This window comes from Neofelis nebulosa, chromosome 9, assembly GCF_028018385.1.
Source record: "Neofelis nebulosa isolate mNeoNeb1 chromosome 9, mNeoNeb1.pri, whole genome shotgun sequence".
Classification (NCBI taxonomy): Eukaryota; Metazoa; Chordata; class Mammalia; order Carnivora; family Felidae; genus Neofelis; species Neofelis nebulosa.
Genome location: NC_080790.1, coordinates 73,521,612 through 73,539,894, shown reverse-complemented (window position 1 = coordinate 73,539,894; position 18,283 = coordinate 73,521,612). Strand labels below are relative to the sequence as shown.

General features: G+C 42.8%; 1 protein-coding gene across 1 annotated transcript in view; it reads right to left on the bottom strand.

Annotated features, from left to right (window-relative positions):
- Positions 1–5,011, bottom strand: part of FBXO11 (F-box protein 11) — an 84,755-nt gene extending 79,744 nt beyond the window's left edge. The window contains exon 1 of the mRNA XM_058684183.1: positions 4,792–5,011. Coding sequence (XP_058540166.1) covers positions 4,792–5,011 — 220 coding nt within the window. The remainder of the gene's footprint in view (positions 1–4,791) is intronic.
- Positions 5,012–18,283: the final 13,272 nt, after the last annotated feature.

Below are 18,283 nucleotides of genomic sequence, written 5' to 3'. Positions count from 1 at the left end.
GGACAAGAAAGACACAAGAGTTAACTTATTAGTTAGTAATAAATATGGGGACTATAAGGAACCTCAAGTTGAAATAACTCTTTATTAGCCTCAAAATTAAAACACATAGGGAAAAAAACCAAACAAACTTGGAAATACTCACTAGCCTTGAATTCTCCCAAATCTAAGTCCAGGGGTCCTAACAGGTCAGGATCTACGGGTAGTTCTTGCCTTACCTGGTAGGTTTCCAAGCTGGTTGGCCTGTCCTTGGGTTTGCCAGAATTTCCAGTAAAGAAAGAGAAAAGCAGTACAGGGACAACCCATAGGCCTAATCAGCAGAACTTTCACATCAGCATTGTCACACTATCTCATGTTTTCTCTGAAAATGTATGTTTATCTATTTTGAGACAGCAAGAGAGCAAGAGTGGAGGATGAGGAGAAAGAGAAGGAGAGGGAGAATCCTAATCAGGCTCCATGCTGTCAGCACAGAGCCTGATGCAGGGCTCAATCTCATGAACTGTGAGATCATGACCCGAACAGAAATCGAGAGTCATACCTTAACTGACTGAGCCACCCAGGCACCCCACTATCTCATTTCTATCCCTCAAATAACTTGTTAAGCTTTGAGAAAACAGGCTCTTTTCCACCCCACCCTACTCCCACAAAAAACTGGGTGGCATTTCTCCTTTCATGGATGTAAATATTTTGAAGGTTTGGCCACCAGATGGGAGAAGTAGTGGCCCACAGAACTTAATTCCTAAGACTGGAAAAATCATGTCCTTTGCCCAGAACTCTTCTGTCAAAAAAGGTTGCAGAAGTTCCTTATTCTTGCATTCTGTAAGTTCCTTATTCTGAAGAACCTGAAGGTAAAATATCATGAGCTAGAACAAGCCCACAGAAGGTACGATTAGCATGCATGACTAGAACACTAAGGAGTTTCCTGGCTGCTGCATATTATAATATGTAGCTCCATTAGGAATATTTCACATATACTGTATGTACTGCATTATTTCAACATGTTTAGTTAAAACAAAACTCTAATTCCAGGGTCATCGGTGAGATTTTTATCCCACAAATATGGAACTAAAAAGACTATGTTTTTACTCTCTACAATTACTTCAGACTAGAAATTAATAGCAATACCATTAATATATTGTATTAAATCTCTTGAATGATTATATAATTAAAATTTCAGCACTTCAAAAGAATCTTATGAATTCTCCAACCAGAAAAAAATTACACCTATTTTCAAAAACTTTGATATCAAGACTTTCAGTTGTCAAGTTTCATTTTTTATGTTTTTATTAAAACACAATAAATGAGAAACTAATAATAGTGATTGATTCCAAGCAGGAGAATTTGGTAGCTGAAGGCAGGTGTAGACAAGAAACTTCTGAATTTTAAATCATTTGTATTTATTACCTATTTTAAGTAACCAATTTTAACTACAAACTAAAAATGCTCAGAATACATAGCACTTCTGCAGACTTGTAACCTTACCTCATACTTTTAGAAAAAGACTATCAAAAAGATATTAACATAAATCACAACAAGCTGCAAAAGCTAAATCCTTTCAGGATTTCAAAAGAAAATAAATATGAAAAAATCTATCCCACACTACTTCCAGATTCACTGAATCTGGAATATATCATCAAAGTGTCCCTATGTGGAACACCAATTATATTCTACTAATTTAAAGTAGTATGTGAAATCCTAAACTCTGGAACTTAAACTAAAAGACCAAAACCAGCTAATGATTAGTATTCCATGTTAAGACAGTGGGCCATTACAGATAACATGAGTGAAGACAGCATTCCATGAAACACTCAGGCCAAATATTTCCCAATGTGGGTATAAGTAATTGTCCCCAATGGAAGGTTTTGAAAAGTCCTCATAAGAATTCACTGTATTAGACTGTTTTTTTCCTCTTCAAACACTGGCCATGACATATAAGAGAAAGTGTGTGTGTGTGTGTGTGTGTGTGTGTGTGTAAGGATGTATCAAGGAAGTTTTTAGACCAATTATCTTGTGGGTAAAGGAGCAACAAAAATCCAACCCTGACAAAATTTTTGCTTGAAAAAAAATAAAAACTACATTGTAACTATACTATTACCACTAAAAAGCCAAAGTCCATCCTTTTATGTGAAATAAGTAATTTTTTATATTGAATGAATAACTTGTCTTAAAAACAGTAAGTCTGACTTTAATTTCTGACCTGGAAAGCTGTCTGATCCACTATTATGTAACTCTATCCAAACTCTAATGCAAGAGCTACATACCCATTAACAGTTAGTAAAAAGTACAACACACACATACATGTTGGCTGTAGTTCCTTAATTACCTTGTCAAAATTATGATACCCACTATATTCTTAAACAACAAAACCTCTCCTATCCAGACCAAAAATAGTGACACTTCCCATGCTCCATAAAACTTTTAAAAGAGAAGTTATTCCTTTGACTAACTTCTCATCGTGTGAACTGTACGTTTTTAAAAAGTAATCAAATTGCCAATTTTTGTAGAAAGACATATTTTACTTAAAACTGGCAAAATCTTTACTATTTTACTCTTTTAAGTTATCTTAATGTTTTATTCATTTTAAAGCCATTTATCTGCCCTCTAAAAGACCCACAGAATTTTCCCTGAAGGCTAATCAGCAAGTTCTTTTCCCCTCTGTGTCAACATGGAATTACCAGAACAGTTTCTACTAGCTGCAGCAAAGCAACAATTCTACAGTGCATTTGATTTACTATTTGGTTAGGTGTATACTGAAATTTTGATTTCTTGAACATCTTTTTGTTAGTCAGCTTATGGACATGAATGAAAAGGAAACTGACACTCTAGTATGCTAATGCCAACAACCAAGTAATTTTACTTCAAAAGGAAATAGACTTTAGTGGCTACTAATTCAAACAAACGTTAAGAAAAGTACCCAAGATAAAAGTACCTCAACTAAGTTTGAAATTACACACATCATGAAAAGGAGATTCAGAATAAATATTTTAAAATACACAATGGGACTAAATTAAGTTTGGCCAAACAGATTTGATTCAGCCCTAATGGTATGACCAAATCAGTACATCTTAAAAACACTTCCAGCAATTAAATCCTTACTATGCTAGGATTTCAATCTAGTATCATTGTTTTCTCAAAAACGACTGTGAACTCTACAGTATATGGTGGAAGGGGACTTGACTATTATTTGAATGGAACACAGGAAAACCCTGCTATGCAAATGTGAAAGGAAATGATGAAACTACAAATATTTTTAATTTACAAAAACATGGTAAATGTATCCGAGAATCATCAAAACATATTTACCAATACTGTTGCACAACACCTCTAACTGGCTTGAAACATCACATTCTTTCAAGCAACATATAGCAAACTGCTTTCTGAAGGACCATCTGTAACAGTGACTAGTGAAAACCCTTTGAACTATTTTTCAAAAGATTCTCATCTCTCTTTTTAAGTATTTTAGCTAAGTACAACATTGAAACAGTTTTTAAGGAAGGAATGTATAATTTTTAAAAGGCATTTAATCTCAATTCGCTTAATCAAAGGAGGTGTGACAACCAACGCATGTAAAATTAACCTTAATCCGCCAACGAAAACACGCAAAATGTCTCCTAACAATTCCCCTCCTCCTTAAAACAACAACCGTACACATAAATATGGTACTGACCTCCACTCCCACTGAGAGCAGCTAATTAATAAAGAGAATAGTTACGTTTGGAGACCAAGGTGCCACATCCTACCTCATATATCTCCCAAAATAACCACATCATCAAAGTAGAACTGAACATTATTTTTGCTAAAGCAAGAATCCAACCCCCGGGAGCTTCAGCCCTTAGACAATGGTGGTTACCAGACAGAGCTGCACAGTTGGGTCCAAATGACACATTTCACTAGGCCTTGGACACAGCACACACACTCACACTCTCCCAAGGGGCCAGTTCCAAGGAAGGGGCGTTCAAACCCCACTAGGAGACGGAGGGTAGCACGGAGGCGTAGGGGTTTGCTAGGGGAGGACAGGCGAGAGGGGTGGTCGATAGAACCGAAGAGTAACTGCACTGACGCGAGGGAGGGGACTGGAAATGGCCGATGGATTCTATATTTATTTATTTAAAGGTCTTGATTTAACGGGTCCTTCCCAGGGGTTCTGTAACTAAAGCCAAACTGCGCAGCAAACATTATGGGGTTGGGAGAGTAGTCGCTGCTCCCCCTACCCCGTGACTAGGGAGGGGGGTGGGGGAAACAAGTTCCCCGGCCCACACCACAGACCACTCGGATTCCCCCCCTTCCCCCTCCTCCACAGGAAGGGGGAGGCTAACAGAGAAAAGGGGGAAAACAAGTTCCCCAGCCAGCCCCACCGCCGGATCACTCCCAGTTGTCCCCCCCCCCCCCACCTTCTGTTAGGAAGGGGGAGGCTAAACCGTGGAAGGCAGCAGAAAAGGGGGAAATCCCACATTTTGCCTCCCCCCACCCCAGCCACCAACAGACTCCTGCGGGGTCCGTGAGCCAGCGAAGGAGCCAAAGGATGGGTGGGGGTAGAGGGTGCCGAGCCCCCGCAACCAAACAAAGCGCGGCCTGAGCGAGAGCCCGGGCGAGTGGGGAAGCCGCGGTTTTTCCTGCCGTCCGGGGCCCGGGCCGGGCTGACACTGCGGCACCGGGGGACCCGCCTCCGCTCAGCCTCCGTCTCCCACCCCGGGGGCGCACAGGCCTCCCCCGCCCGCCCCGGCCTTCCTCCCCGCGGGTCCCGGCCGGCCGGCGCCCGAGCCGGAGGGCGGCGGGGAAGGAGCGCGGCCTTACCCCGCTCGCCGGCGTTGTTCCGCTCCTGGGGCAGCGGCGGAGGCGGCGGTGGCGGCGGCGGAGGCTGCTGCTGCTGCGGCGGCGGCGGAGGCTGCTGCTGCGGCTGCTGCTGGGGCGGCTGCGGCGGCGGCTGCTGCGGGGGCTGCTGCTGCTGTTGCTGCACCGGGCGCGGCCGCGACACTCGCCTGGGTCTCCGGTTGGCGGCTCGGACGGAGTTCATTTGCCGGGCTGAGGTGGCGGCGTTGGCGGAGGGACACACACACACACGCACTACGAGCTGCGGGGCAGGAGAAGGGGGTGGGGAGGGGGAGGAAGGAAAGGGGGCGAGGGGAAGGGGAGATGGGAAGGGCGGAGGGGGTGAACGAGACCCCGATTCAAGAGAAAGGCCGGCGGAGACAGACAGAGACCGAGCGAGGCCGGGCGGGAGGGCCTGACGCACGGGGAAGGCCGAGGCCGCCGGGCGGGGCGGCCGCGAGGGACGGAGACAGAAAGACGGGCAGAGCGAGAGAGAGAAAGAAAGAAAGGGCGTCCGCCCGCCTGGGGATCCCGAGGCGAAGCGCGGCGTCGGCGGGTGAGGAGACAGACTCCGGTCCCGCCGACTCCCGAGCGGCGTCTCAGGCGGCGGGGGGAGTGGGCGGGCGGGCGAGGAAGGGAGAAGGAGGAGAAGAGAGGGAGAGAAGGGAGGGAGGGAGCAGGGGGCGCCCAGCTCTTTTTTTTCCTCTTCCTCCCCCCACACCCCCTGAAAGAGATTTCTGTGAGGAATTTTTTCTCTCTTTCTTCGGCCTCTTCTCTCTCCTCCCCCCCTTCTCTCCTCGGCGAAGGGGAAATGAGTGTGAAGGGAGGAGATAGAGGGAAAAAGAGGCGTCGTCGTTCCTCCTCCTTAAAGGAACCTTTCCTCCTCCTCCTCCTCCTCAACCCCGTAGCCGCTGCTTCTGCTGCTGCTCCGTGGCAGGAGGAGCCATTGACACCGCCGGAGCCTCCACTCGCCCAGTGGGTCCCTCCCCGCCGCGGGGCTGGCCAGGGGCGCGGGGGAGGGCCGTGGGGCGGCGGGGGGAGGGGTGAATGGGCGGGGAAGCCGAGGGGCGGGGATTTCGGCAGAGCAGCCAATGGGGGGCGCCCATACAACCTTCGGGCCAATGGGGCCTCTGGTCTTATGGCCAAGTCCCTTCCTTCAACGCCCTGTTTCCTCTCTCGGGTTTCCTCCCTGCCTCGCCTAGGAGGGGGAAGGAGGAAAGGGGAGTGTGGTGGGGCGGGTGATAATGGGGAGGTATCAGGGCATATAATAGAGCGGGGTGGGGGGGGGCGAAGAGAGCGCTAGTGCGTAGCGACGATTCTGGGGGAGGAGGTGCTCGGAGGAAAGGGCGGGGGCTGCTGATGTAATGGGGAGAAGTGATTAATCCTTCGATTCGCCTTTTTAGTCCTCCCCCCGCCCCACCACCACCACCTTCACCCAATTTTTTAAGCAGAAAAAAAAAAAAAAAGTGGAGCTAGGGAGTCGATCCTTGGTAACTTGCGTTTTCTGTGGTAGGTACGTTCAAAGTGTGAGCTGTAGGGAGCGCTAGAGATTTTGTGCCCTTTAGCCCAGCTGAGGGTATTTGCAAACCTTGAAGATCCAATTTACCGAGCTTTCAGCCTGTAACCGAAGTTTGGAGTAGTTTGCTAATCTTCGTGACTAAGAGGAGTCACCTAAGTCTTGAAGAGGTTTTGGTAAACAGGCAATAGACCTTGGTCAATTTATTTTTTGGAAACTTGGTCTATGTTCAAGAAAATAATATGTGAGAAAAAGGAGAGAAGTAAATGTGCTGAGGTTATGACTGTTATTTAATTTTTTTTTTTTGATCCCACAAACTCAAAGGAAAAGAAAAAAACCCAAGAGGAATTATCTTTGGTATCTGTATCTGGTCCCCTCAGCATAATCTGTCCCCAAGGAAAACGCGTTTTTATTCCCTAGCTTTGTTGTGATGGCAGAAAAAGTGCCCTTTCTCAATTCTCTCCGCTCTTTTTTTGTTTATTTTATGGATGTGGCAAAACTGGCAGTTTACCTGATTCTCTGGTTTGCAGACCTTTGGGTGATTTCTCTCTTGTTTGAGTTTGATCAATTGCAATCTAGGTTTGAGATAGGTAATTAAGCGGTTGCAGAGGGTGATAAAATAACGCTGAGAGGGAGAAAAGTATGTACTTGGGGAGGGAGTGGAGAGAGGGGCAAGAAGAGATGAGCCAATATTGTGCAGGGTATTTGAGTCTTGGATTTAATTATGTGACTTCGGGCATATCACCTTTCTAAATAATGAGGGTCCCTCACCTTAAAAAGAACTTATTTTGGACTACATAATCCCATTTTCAGTTTTTAAAAATGCTGTAATTTTGAGATGATTTCTCTTTGACCTTAAAATGTTGAAATTTACATCTAAGTTTCCTTTTCCAAAAAATATTTGAGGAGGGGGCTGTTAGAAAACAACTGAAGAACCTAAGGTTTTTATGATTGTTAGCTAGGTGCCAATGGGTAAAATTTTAGATTTGGTTGAAATAAATATGAGGGGGGAGGAAAATTATTTACTATTATACATATAAGTGGACCCATAATTCTGACTTTTCTAAAAGTTTACTTTTTTATTCAACAAGCACTTATTACTTCCTTCTGTCCCTTCTGCATTACTCTGTAAGGTGCTAAGAGAAATACCAAAAATAAAAAGGTAAAATCTTGGGCATAAAGAGTTTGTAATTTGGCATGGCATAGTCGAAGATTTACTTACATTAATTCAGATGTACAAAGAAATTGTAGCTTGTTTCTGTAATGTTTAACCTTTTTGAGTCCCCACATTATCGCTCTCGCTCTCTCTCTTTTTTTTTTAATTTGAGACAGAATGGAGGAGGGGGGGGAGAGGGAGAATCTTAAGTAGTCTCCATGCTGAGTGCTCAACACAGAGCCTAATGCGGGACTCGATCCCACGAGCCTAGGATCATTACCTGAGCCAAAATCAGGAGTCACACACTCAACCAACTGAGCCATCCAGGTGCCCCGCCCCCTCTTTTTTAATAACAATGATCAGTCTTTGAGATTTTGTTTCTCCATCCCCCTCTCATTCCAAGATATGTATGAAGGCCAAAGGTTACTGTATAAGGTACAGTTAGAATGCCCTTCACTTTTTTGGCATCGTAGATTTCTAAATTTATTATGACAGTTCTCTGGCATGTGGCAGTAAGATGACTTGTTCTAACAAAACCAGTGTATACTATGACAATTTTCTGATAGATGGAAGTAAAGTGTCTTAAGAAAGGGACTGTCTTGGGGCGCCTGGGTGGCGCAGTCGGTTAAGCGTCCGACTTCAGCCAGGTCACGATCTCGCGGTCCGTGAGTTCGAGCCCCGCATCAGGCTCTGGGCTGATGGCTCGGAGCCTGGAGCCTGTTTCGGATTCTGTGTCTCCCTCTCTCTCTGCCCCTCCCCCGTTCATGCTCTGTCTCTCTCTGTCCCAAAAATAAATAAAAAATGTTGAAAAAAAAAAAATTTAAAAAAAGAAAGGGACTGTCTTGTTCTAATTTACACCGTGACTAGTGGGTTGGTAGCAGCCGTGGGGGATGGGAAGGCCTACATGGCATCAGAGAAGCCAGGCATGCCAGTCCTTTGTTATCCACTGGTATGGAGTGGCTGCTATGGTCTGAAAGCAGGACTGATAGTCTAGAGGTAAAATTGGTCATTTCTAGTGTTTTGAGGTATCATGCTGGTATCTTGACTGAAGTACATACATGAGCCATTTGCCTTATGTACTACAACCTCAATACTGACTGACCCCAAGTCCCTGTGGGTCCATTCATTCTCACAATGCCACTCTCTCTTCTCACTGAGATATATGGGAACTTCCGGATTCCCTGAATACCACATGTAGGCCTTGATGAGCCAGGAGCCTTGCTTCGGGCTTATCTATTGAGCCATCTCCCGCCACCAATGTTGCATTATCCTCCTTACGTCATATTGAACATGCCATCAAGCTGAAAGCTGAGTTTCTGGAGGACTCAGTCTCTCACAGGCATGCTCAGGGAAGCAAACCACTATCCCCAGTTTTCCTGGATCTCCCCAAATCTGTGTGAACTATATACCTTCAACTATATACCTCCAATCATAGTTTCCACCCTGAGAAGGGATGGAAGGTAAGCATGGTGGGTCTGATTACCTCTTCCTTGTACCCCTGTCTTCTCTCCATCATCCCTCAGGGCTATAAGAGAGGAATTTTTCTCCTTCTTAAATGTCAGGAGCTTTCCTTATGTACCATATCCTCTTCATTCTTGTGATGGTATCTGCTTTGTACCCTTTCTTGGAGCCATGATGGCTGATGGAGTGCAAGAGAGAAACTAGTTTAACAGTAATGGAACATCTTTTGGGAGATAACAAAAAATATTATCCTATCCCCAGATCACTGGTTCCTACATATTTTTAGTCTATCTTACAGGATTCGATGTTAGAATCTTCTTCACGCAAAAGTGTTCAAAGGCATCTTAAAATTGTGGAACTTGGGAGTTGTTAGACTGGGCCTTGGAGATCATGTAATTTTCATTTCTGTATTTGACAGACTGGGAAGCTAAAGTTCAAAGAGGTAAGGTGACAAAAAAAAAAAAAATCCTGTAACTGCTTAGTAGCAAAGTTACTGTTTGCCAGTACAGTGCCCATTCCATTCACAGGTATATATAGACCCAATTCCCCCATGAAAACCCCAAATATTCCAGATATTGTTATCCATTGCCAGGTCCACCTGTGTCAGTAAATACTCCTTCCTGTCAGTTAGCTAGGATAGATACTATGTGTGACAGGAAAAAAACTTAAAGGGGGTTTTTATTTGGGATAGGAGTCTCCTAAAATGATTTCAGTAGACACTTAGAATAATTTCAGAGGGCTAAATTCCCTCAGGGTTTGCTCTCTCTTCAAGTACATTTGTGTTTGTTTTTCTCAACTAATTACTGGTGCTTAACAGGATAGTGTATGTAAAGTTATTTGTTTATAAAACCTATCACAATAGGGATGTGGAAAAAATAAGCCCTTTAATCATTTGAATACCTGGCAGGTGATATTTACTGTGATTTTTAGCATGTCAAAGATTCAGCCTCCCTTTCTTCTGTCATTCCATCATCTAGTCCCAAGCCATCAGCACTCAGTGAGTTACATAAGACACCTCAGAGCTGCTCACTCCTTTTATGTCATTTAGGAAATTAGTTTGATCTGAATATGGTTTTCCTGAAGGAATAACCAGCTGTTTAAAATATCCTTGTTAGAGTATGAATGACTTATCTCACTAAGCTGCAGAAATTCATTCTTTAGTACATGCTCAGATAATATTTTATCAGTTAGACAGTGAAAATTAACTTGGAACTAAGGATTTAAATTTAATGTATATGTGGGAAAACCTGGTAAGCACGCACTCCAATGATACTTGTAATAGAGGTTATCTTTAAAGAATTATAGATTCAAACTTTAATACCCTTCCCTGTGGAATAATAGAGACATGGCACTCTTTAAAAAAATTAATTGTGTTCAAGATTTAGGATGAGCTGTGACAGACAGTTGTAAATCTTTATTTTTGCTTTTTAAAAGCAGAACCCAATTTCCAAGCACTGAGAAAAGATGAGGCCAAATGATAAGAGTGTATTATATCTTGGAAGAACTGGTAGGTGACCAACGTGTGGGTAGATGTCAGAGTGGCAGACTAACAGGGAGCTTTGGACTTGGGCAAATCACTTACCCTTTCTGTGCTTTAGTTTCTGCCTCTGTGGAATGGGAGTGACAGTAGTCCTTATTTCATGGTATTATTATGAGGATTAAACAAATTAATACCTATAAAATGCTTAGGACAGTGCTTGGTGCATAGAAGGGGCTCAGTAAAGTGTTAGCCATTGTTGTTATTGCCGTTGGTGTTGGTATTGTTTCAGGCCATACTTGGTGATTTTCAAAAACACATAGGCATTATATGTAGGGAAGCAGACATGGCTCTTGTTATAAGGAAGTATGCCTAGAAAATGAATAGTACTAGAAAACTTTTTACAAGGCACGTACAAGACAGCACCAAAGGGAAGGGTCAGGCTGAATGACAGCAGGTGATGAGGCATGGACTGATGGGAGACCTCCCTGCAGGATTTCTCCACTCAGGCAGTATTTGAACAAGGATCTTGTGGCAGATGCAGAATACTCTGGCATCTTCTCACTGTGGGAGCCTCTTAAGAGAGAGTACAAGGATTAGGTCAGGAAATGGATGCATAGGCCTAGAAAGGAGACAGCAGTTGGAGGTGTATCTGTGTTTGTGGAAGAATTGGCTGCATTTAAGTACCAGATTAAAATCTACGAACTCATTTGGGCCTCCTTGAAAAGAGTAGGGATGATAGAAAGACATGGAACAGGAGCAGAGAAAGAAGTGGCAGAAAGTAATACATGAAGTAGTAGAAGTTACTCAAGGACTGGAGAATCTGAAAGCTAGAGGAAGTGGGGTTTAGGGGAGGAGCACATGTCAGAGGACAAATTAGACTCCTCTGTGATCCTGAGATTATCGCTTTTGGAAGCATCAGTAGAAGCTTCAGATTCAGGAATCTGTTGAGAGTGATAATCCAGCTAAGATACATTTCAGGAGAGCAGATCTTGCAAGCAAGGTTAATAGACCTAAGGAGTTCTAGAGCAGGAAACAGCGGCAGCAGCTGTGTCATGAAGTTTAAAAGGCTTTGGACCTGGAGTGGACAAATGCAGAGAAGACCAGCTGCAAGGCTATAAGCACGGATTTATTTATTTTTGAGAGAGAGAGAGCAAGTGAGCACATGAACGGAGAAAGGGTAGAAAAAGAGAGGGAAGCACAGAATCCAAAGCAGGCTCCAGGTTCTGAACTGTCCGCACAGAGCCTGATGCGGGGCCTGAACCCATAAACTATGAGATCATGACCTGAGCTGAAGTTGGATGTTCAACTGACTGAGCCACCCAGGCTCCCCAGGTTGCCTATGATAAATGTGGAGTGCTGTGTTCACACATGGAGGTGGAATCTATGTCACTTCACAGAGACCTGGTTCAATGTAACATTAGTCTTTTCGGCCAGAAATACCAGACTCAAAAGGGAAATGGAAATAGAAGGGTTCAGAACATGGGAAGGATACCAAGAGAAAGAAGGAAGATTTGGGTATGATCTAGACATTAGGGATGCTACCTCTGAAAACCTCATTTCTCTTTGTACCTGATTGGGTTCTACGCCCATTCTTTTTTTGTTGTTGTTGTTCATTTATTTTTGAGAGAGCACAAGCAGGAAAGGGGCAGAGAGGGGGACAGAGGATCTGAAGTGGGGTCTGCACTGACAGGCTGACAACAGTGAGCCCAATGTGGGGCTCGAATTCATGAACTACAAGATCATGACCTGAGCTGAAGTCAGAGGCTCAACTGACTGAGCCACCCAGGCACCCCTCTATGCCCATTCTTGAATGAGCCTCTGGGGAGGGTGAGGATTACTCTTAGACCAATTAGACTTGCCCCTATAGCTTCAGATGTGGTCAGCTGATGGAGGAAATGTGGGTTCATAGAAAAAAATTAGGGTTTTTTGAGGAAAAAGAGGAAGATGTTGTATAGGAAGTCAACTATGTCCCTATTAAAAGCAACTAAGACGTCCTATGTCACAGTTGACCTCTTATTTGGAAGTTTATCCCAACTGATTTAAATTCACATGTAGCAGCTGGAAAACTGACATATTCTAATAGGCTTCCTGGCAAGGCAGAAACCAAAAAGATGTTCTCTCTTCATCCTTTGTTTCCCATACATTATTCCGCTTCCCCCAGGTAACACTCAGTCTGCTGTAATCTCTGGTAGGCAACGGCAACGAGGGGCTGTCTGTTCATTGGATTCTAGAAACATCATTTTGTTTGCAAAATGCTGCTGCTGCAGAAGTCACAATTGCTTCTACATTTATGGGACTCGAGAGATTTGGGTGGGTTACTTCATTTTGAAGGTGCTGAAGGCTCTACACCCATTGTAATGGAAGAAGGTTCAGGGTGCAGCGAAGGCTGAAGGAACCCAAGGCACTTGAAGGAGAATCCTCTGACAGGTACTGAAAGGATCAGGAAACCAGGGAGAAGAGTAATTGGATTCTGAAGGTCTTTGAGTTCAAGTTATGGTACAAATAGGAATTCATTTTGGACTTGAATTTCTGTTATTGTCATTCCATTTCCAACCATTCTTTGTTGTTTTATTTGGACTTTTGAGAGTAATATTCTCTGTTGACCAGTTTTAGACAGTATGACTAGGTATGATTTCAGATGGGAAATAAACTAGGGAGTGAATATTTGGCCAAGGGTGCAGTACAGCCTGGAAGTTAAATTGATTTAATGACCTGTTGTGACCCATTACCGAAACTCTTAGGAAGACCAGCTTAAGCTTAACTGTGCATCTCAGTGGTCCCAGGAAGTTAGAGCAAGGAGCAGTGGTAATGACCAAGGGAGCTGCTAATCTTAATTGGACAAACTTAGCTGAACAAAGTTTGCTTATTAAGCCCAGTTGTTAAAGATTAAATAAATAAATAAATAAATAATGGGGTAGGTGTGGAGGGTGGGGTGGGGAGGGCTGTTCAGGGCTGTCAGAGCTCATGAAGGAGGACATTTCCACTCAAGCTTCTGCCTCTATTTACCCTCTTATTAGATCCTCCACATGGAAAAAGTGACTAGCCTGGTCAGAGACTCTGGAGACACTTCACTAGAAGGAAGGATCATGACACTGAAAGACACTTTCCTTTCTTACAAGTCTAATGCCTGCTTTTTTATTTCCTACCCCTAGGAATCTGCTTTGCAGATACTCTCTCCAGGGGTGGGGAGGGTAGCATGGTAGCGATGGGCTATCTCAGCTAAGGAGGCCTAATTGTCCTCCTCTCCCTTTTTTGTTCTCAACTCCATGGGTCTGGCAGGCCAGTCTCATCCTGGCACCTGGTTGGGTAGATGGACTTATAGTCATCTACTGATGACTTCTCTATATGTCCTGTTCTTATTCTCACTCCTACTACTCTTCTCTTTTCTGGCATACTTGAGGGGGGGGGTCACAGGACTTAGATTTGAGGTTGGAAAGGTTGCTCAAGAGGCCTCACTTAGACCTTCTGGCCTCTACCCAGCCTTGATCCAAGCATTAAGTTTGGGCGTTTGCCTGCTTACTAATAAAGTGGTACTGGGGTTCTCACTGGGGCATAGACATGGGCATGCGTGTTCCCTCAGATAAGTTGGTCAGTAGAAGAGGTGGAGGTAGCATTTGATTTTGGAATTCTACCACCAATTTTTAATACTGTTTTGGGGGACAGATGGTTATTTTCTACATTTTAAAGCCATGAATGTGTCTTACAAGATGTTGCCTAGCTCAGAAATTCCCAAAAGAAAAATGAAAAAAAGAACAAGACCTTCAGAAAAGTTAGAACTGTTTTTGTGACATATAAACTGGAAAAAAAACAAAAGAACTTATAAATATATTTTGAACAAGAGTCTGTAGTTGTAATTTACCTCTATGCCTGGTGAATAAACTATTGTTCTTCAAGTTATAAATGAATGAAAAATGTGAAAGGAAAGACAATTCCAAATAAGTCGAAACATTATTATATTCAATGCATGTAATAAATTCTTTATTTTAACCATAAAGAGCTATACATTTTATATTAATAGAAAATGAATTTCTCTCTGCCCTCAGCTATTTAAAGGCTATTGGTTTGAAAGGGTGCCAGGTGACTCCTCTCCCCAGGGCTCCCATATGACTTGATCCAGTCCTTTCTCAGCCTTCCACTCTATCATTTATCTAATGTGGCTTTGTTTGTGCCACCTACCACATAGCCCTCAGATTCCATGGGTCCTTTTGAAAAGATAGGCTATTGCAAGGAGTGGTGGGGGTGGAGAGGACAAGGGTAAAAACTGAAAAGATAAGGAGACTCACGACATACCTATTAGAATGACTAAAATCCAGAAAGCTGACCACACCAAATGCTGGTGAGGTGAACAGCAACAGGAACGCTTGTACATTGCTTGTGGAAATGCAAAATGGTGCAGTAACTTGAGAAAAACATCTAGTGATTTCTTACAAAATAAAACATACTGTTACCATAAGATGCAGCAATCTCACACTTGTTGGTATTTATCCAAAGGAGTCAAAAACTTCTGTCCACAGAAAAACCTGCACGCCGATGTTTATAGTAGCTTTATTCATAATTGCCAAAACTTGGAAGCGACATATTCTCTCCAGAGGAATGATGGTAGCATAGTCGCGATGGGCTATCTCTGGTAAGGAGGCCTAATTGTCATCCTCTCCCCTTTCCGTTCCCAACTCAATGGATCCGGCAGGCCAACCGTAATCCTGGCACCTGGTCAGGTAGGTGGACTTGCTCAGTTATTCATACCTCTCTATATAAGTCTTGTCTTTCAGTAGGTAAAGGGGTAAATAAACTCTGGTACATTCAGACAATGGAATATTATTCAGCACTAAAAAGAAATGATCAAGCCATGAAAGGACCTTAAGTGCATACACTAAGTAAAAGAAGCCAATCTGGAAAGGCTACATACTGTATGAATCCAACTATATGACATTCAGGAAATGGCAAAACTATGGAGACAGTAACAAGGTCAATGGTTGCCAGAGGTTAGGGAGGTGGGACAGTGTGATAGGCAGAGGACAGAGGATCTTTTGGACAATAAAGCTACTCTGTATGATACTATAATGGTGGATTTGGTCATTATCAATTTGTCTAAACCCATAGAATGTACAATGCCAAGAGTGAACCCTAATGTAAACCATGGAGCATTTAGTGGCCTAAATGCTGCTTTAGAGGGAAAAGGGTGATAAGCCTCATACATGTGTCAGCCATGTCAAATGACATTGGCTTTATGAAGCTCCTTTCCCTGTCATATTTCTATTCAGTATGCAGTGAATCATTAAGGTCAGCACTTAGATTTACATAAAAAATAATTGATGAGAAAATGTTGGTATTTTTGTTCACTACCCAACTGGAGAAGGGGCCTTGGTGTGGAGGTCCAGGTTTTGGGGTGTGAAAACAATGGGGAGTCTTACCCAATCCATTCTCATAACTTCCCCTCCCCCACTTCAAGAGAGCCTCTGACACTGCAAAAATTTACACTTACGGAAATCGAAAATTAAGGAACTGATCTTTTTGTATAAGTAAAACCCTCCAAGCTACTGCTTACCTAGGATCACAAATGAAAGGAGTTAGACTTTTGAAAACAAACAGATCAACAGATTAAACACCCTGGAGTTCTAATAGCCCTAGTTAAAAACCCTTAGTTAAAAAGTAAACAATTAAGAGATACTCATCAAAGGTGGACAGCTTTTAGCACAGAAGCTTGTAATTTTTTTTTTTCTTTTTTTAAGGAAACACTGCTTGGAATCCATCTTGTCCCAACAAGAAGGTAATAGAGCTCTTCAGTCATCACAGACCTCATTTAAAGGACCAGGCCCCATCACAGGATGTGTCTCCTTTTTGATACGGATCAACTTTATTATGTGACTTATTTTAATGAATGCTTAGCATAGCATTGGGGCTATTTTTTTGTTTTAAAGTATTATTTGTTATTAGTTTTGAGGTCAAAATCCTTTAGGAAATAAGTGAACAAGGCAGTAATTTTTCACCTACAAACCAGGGTTGGGTGAGTAAATACAACCAGATATTCTTAAAGGGTCCACTGATGAGCCCCCTTTCCAACCTTACTTCTTGAACCTAAACGGTTTTCCCTGTTCCCTTGATTTCCACCTCTAGTGTCCAACATTTGATGGTTTGGATTCTGATCACTATTTGTTCCTTACCTTGTATCATGTTTTTTGGATCTGTACCTCCCAAGATCCTAATCTCTATGCTATGGACCCTGAGCTGATAATTCAACCAAGACTTCCTGTTTCCTTGCTTCATAATTTCATTTGGCACTACAATGAAGTAGAAAAATATCTAGGCTTTGCAGTCACACAGACTAGGGTTTAAATCTTGACTATACCACTAACTGTGATCTGATGTGGGTAATGTATCTCTCTGATGATCATTTTCCTTTTTGGTAAAATGAGGATAGGAATACCCACCTCAAAATATGATTATGATTGGAAGTGGACAGTGGTAATGGCTGTATTACATTGTGTCACTGAATTGTACATTTAAAACAGATAAAAATGGGAAATTTTATGTTATGTGTATTTTACCACAATTTTAAAGAAAAAGAAAAAATATGGTTGTAGAAATTAGTCTGTAGAACACACATTACCATACCTGGCACATAGTAGGCTCTCAACAAATAGGAACTGTATGGCATAGAATATTTTATGTTGGAAGTACCAAAAAAACACAACTCAAGCTGGTTTAAGCAAGAAATGTACAGGCTCATGAAATTGAAAAGTCCAGAGGTATGGCAGGCTTTTGGATTAATTTATTTTACTGAGGATTGTTTAAGTCTTTAGTCACTAAGGGTTCAGTGTCTTTCCATCTTTCCACTCAGCCTTCTGCATTGCCAGCTTTATCCTAAAGCCAGCAACTCTCATGATCACAAGATGACTGCCTACACCTCCAAAAAGTACATGTTCCCTCATCCACATCTAGGGAGAATGACTGGGCCCCAGCACCCTAGCAAATATCCTGATATTCAGTTGCTTAAATCACAAGCCTGCCCTGGAACCAAAAGTTGTGCATGGGAAGATGAAATGTGATGGTTGGTTTAAACTAACCAGGTAGTGGGTCATCTTCCTTGGAAGCACATGGGCTGCGTGGGGAGAGGTGGATTCCTCAAATAAAAACCGAGAGACTTGGTGGGGGTGGGAAACAGAGCTAAGAAGCTGTGGAGACAAGCAACAAAAGTCCATTTTTGTAGCTATTATCATTATTATTGGCTTTCTTGGCCCTTAGCCCTTGGCTCTTGGCTATTTCTTTGGAAATCATTAAAAAAAAAAAAAACAAAGCTGTTATTTTGAGTAAGTATTTTTTCAAGCAAAGAAAGATCAATAACTATAAAGGTAAGTTTAATTTAACTGGCTATTAGGCATCTGGAACACCAGCCAAACAAGCAGCAAAATGCATTGAGTAAGAGGTTTACCAAGAATGAATGTCAGAGATGGAGAGCAAGGAGGAAGCTAGAAAGATGGTACTTGCCAAAGTGCTAAACCCAGAGGGTGAGATTAGTTACTGGTCTATTCTTTACTGATGCCAGGTTAGAAGCCATGACCTGGGCCAGGACAAAAGGGGCATTCCACAAAGGAGAGTTGACCAAAGAAACATCTCATTAAAACCCAATTTTGCCTGCTCTGCCTGTGCCTTTGCAGCCACAACCTGCCCATCTATAAGATTCCTCTCTCTTTGACCCAGCCCCCATCTAATGACTCACTGATTTCTGCCAATTTTATTTCTGTCCCTTCTGCCAAGAAGGCTCTTCTGCATTCCTTTGCCGCATTTCATCTGGCTAATTTCTACTCATTGGTTAAGACCTTAAATCGTGTCTTTTCTTCCCAGGAAGGCCTTCCAGTACACCACC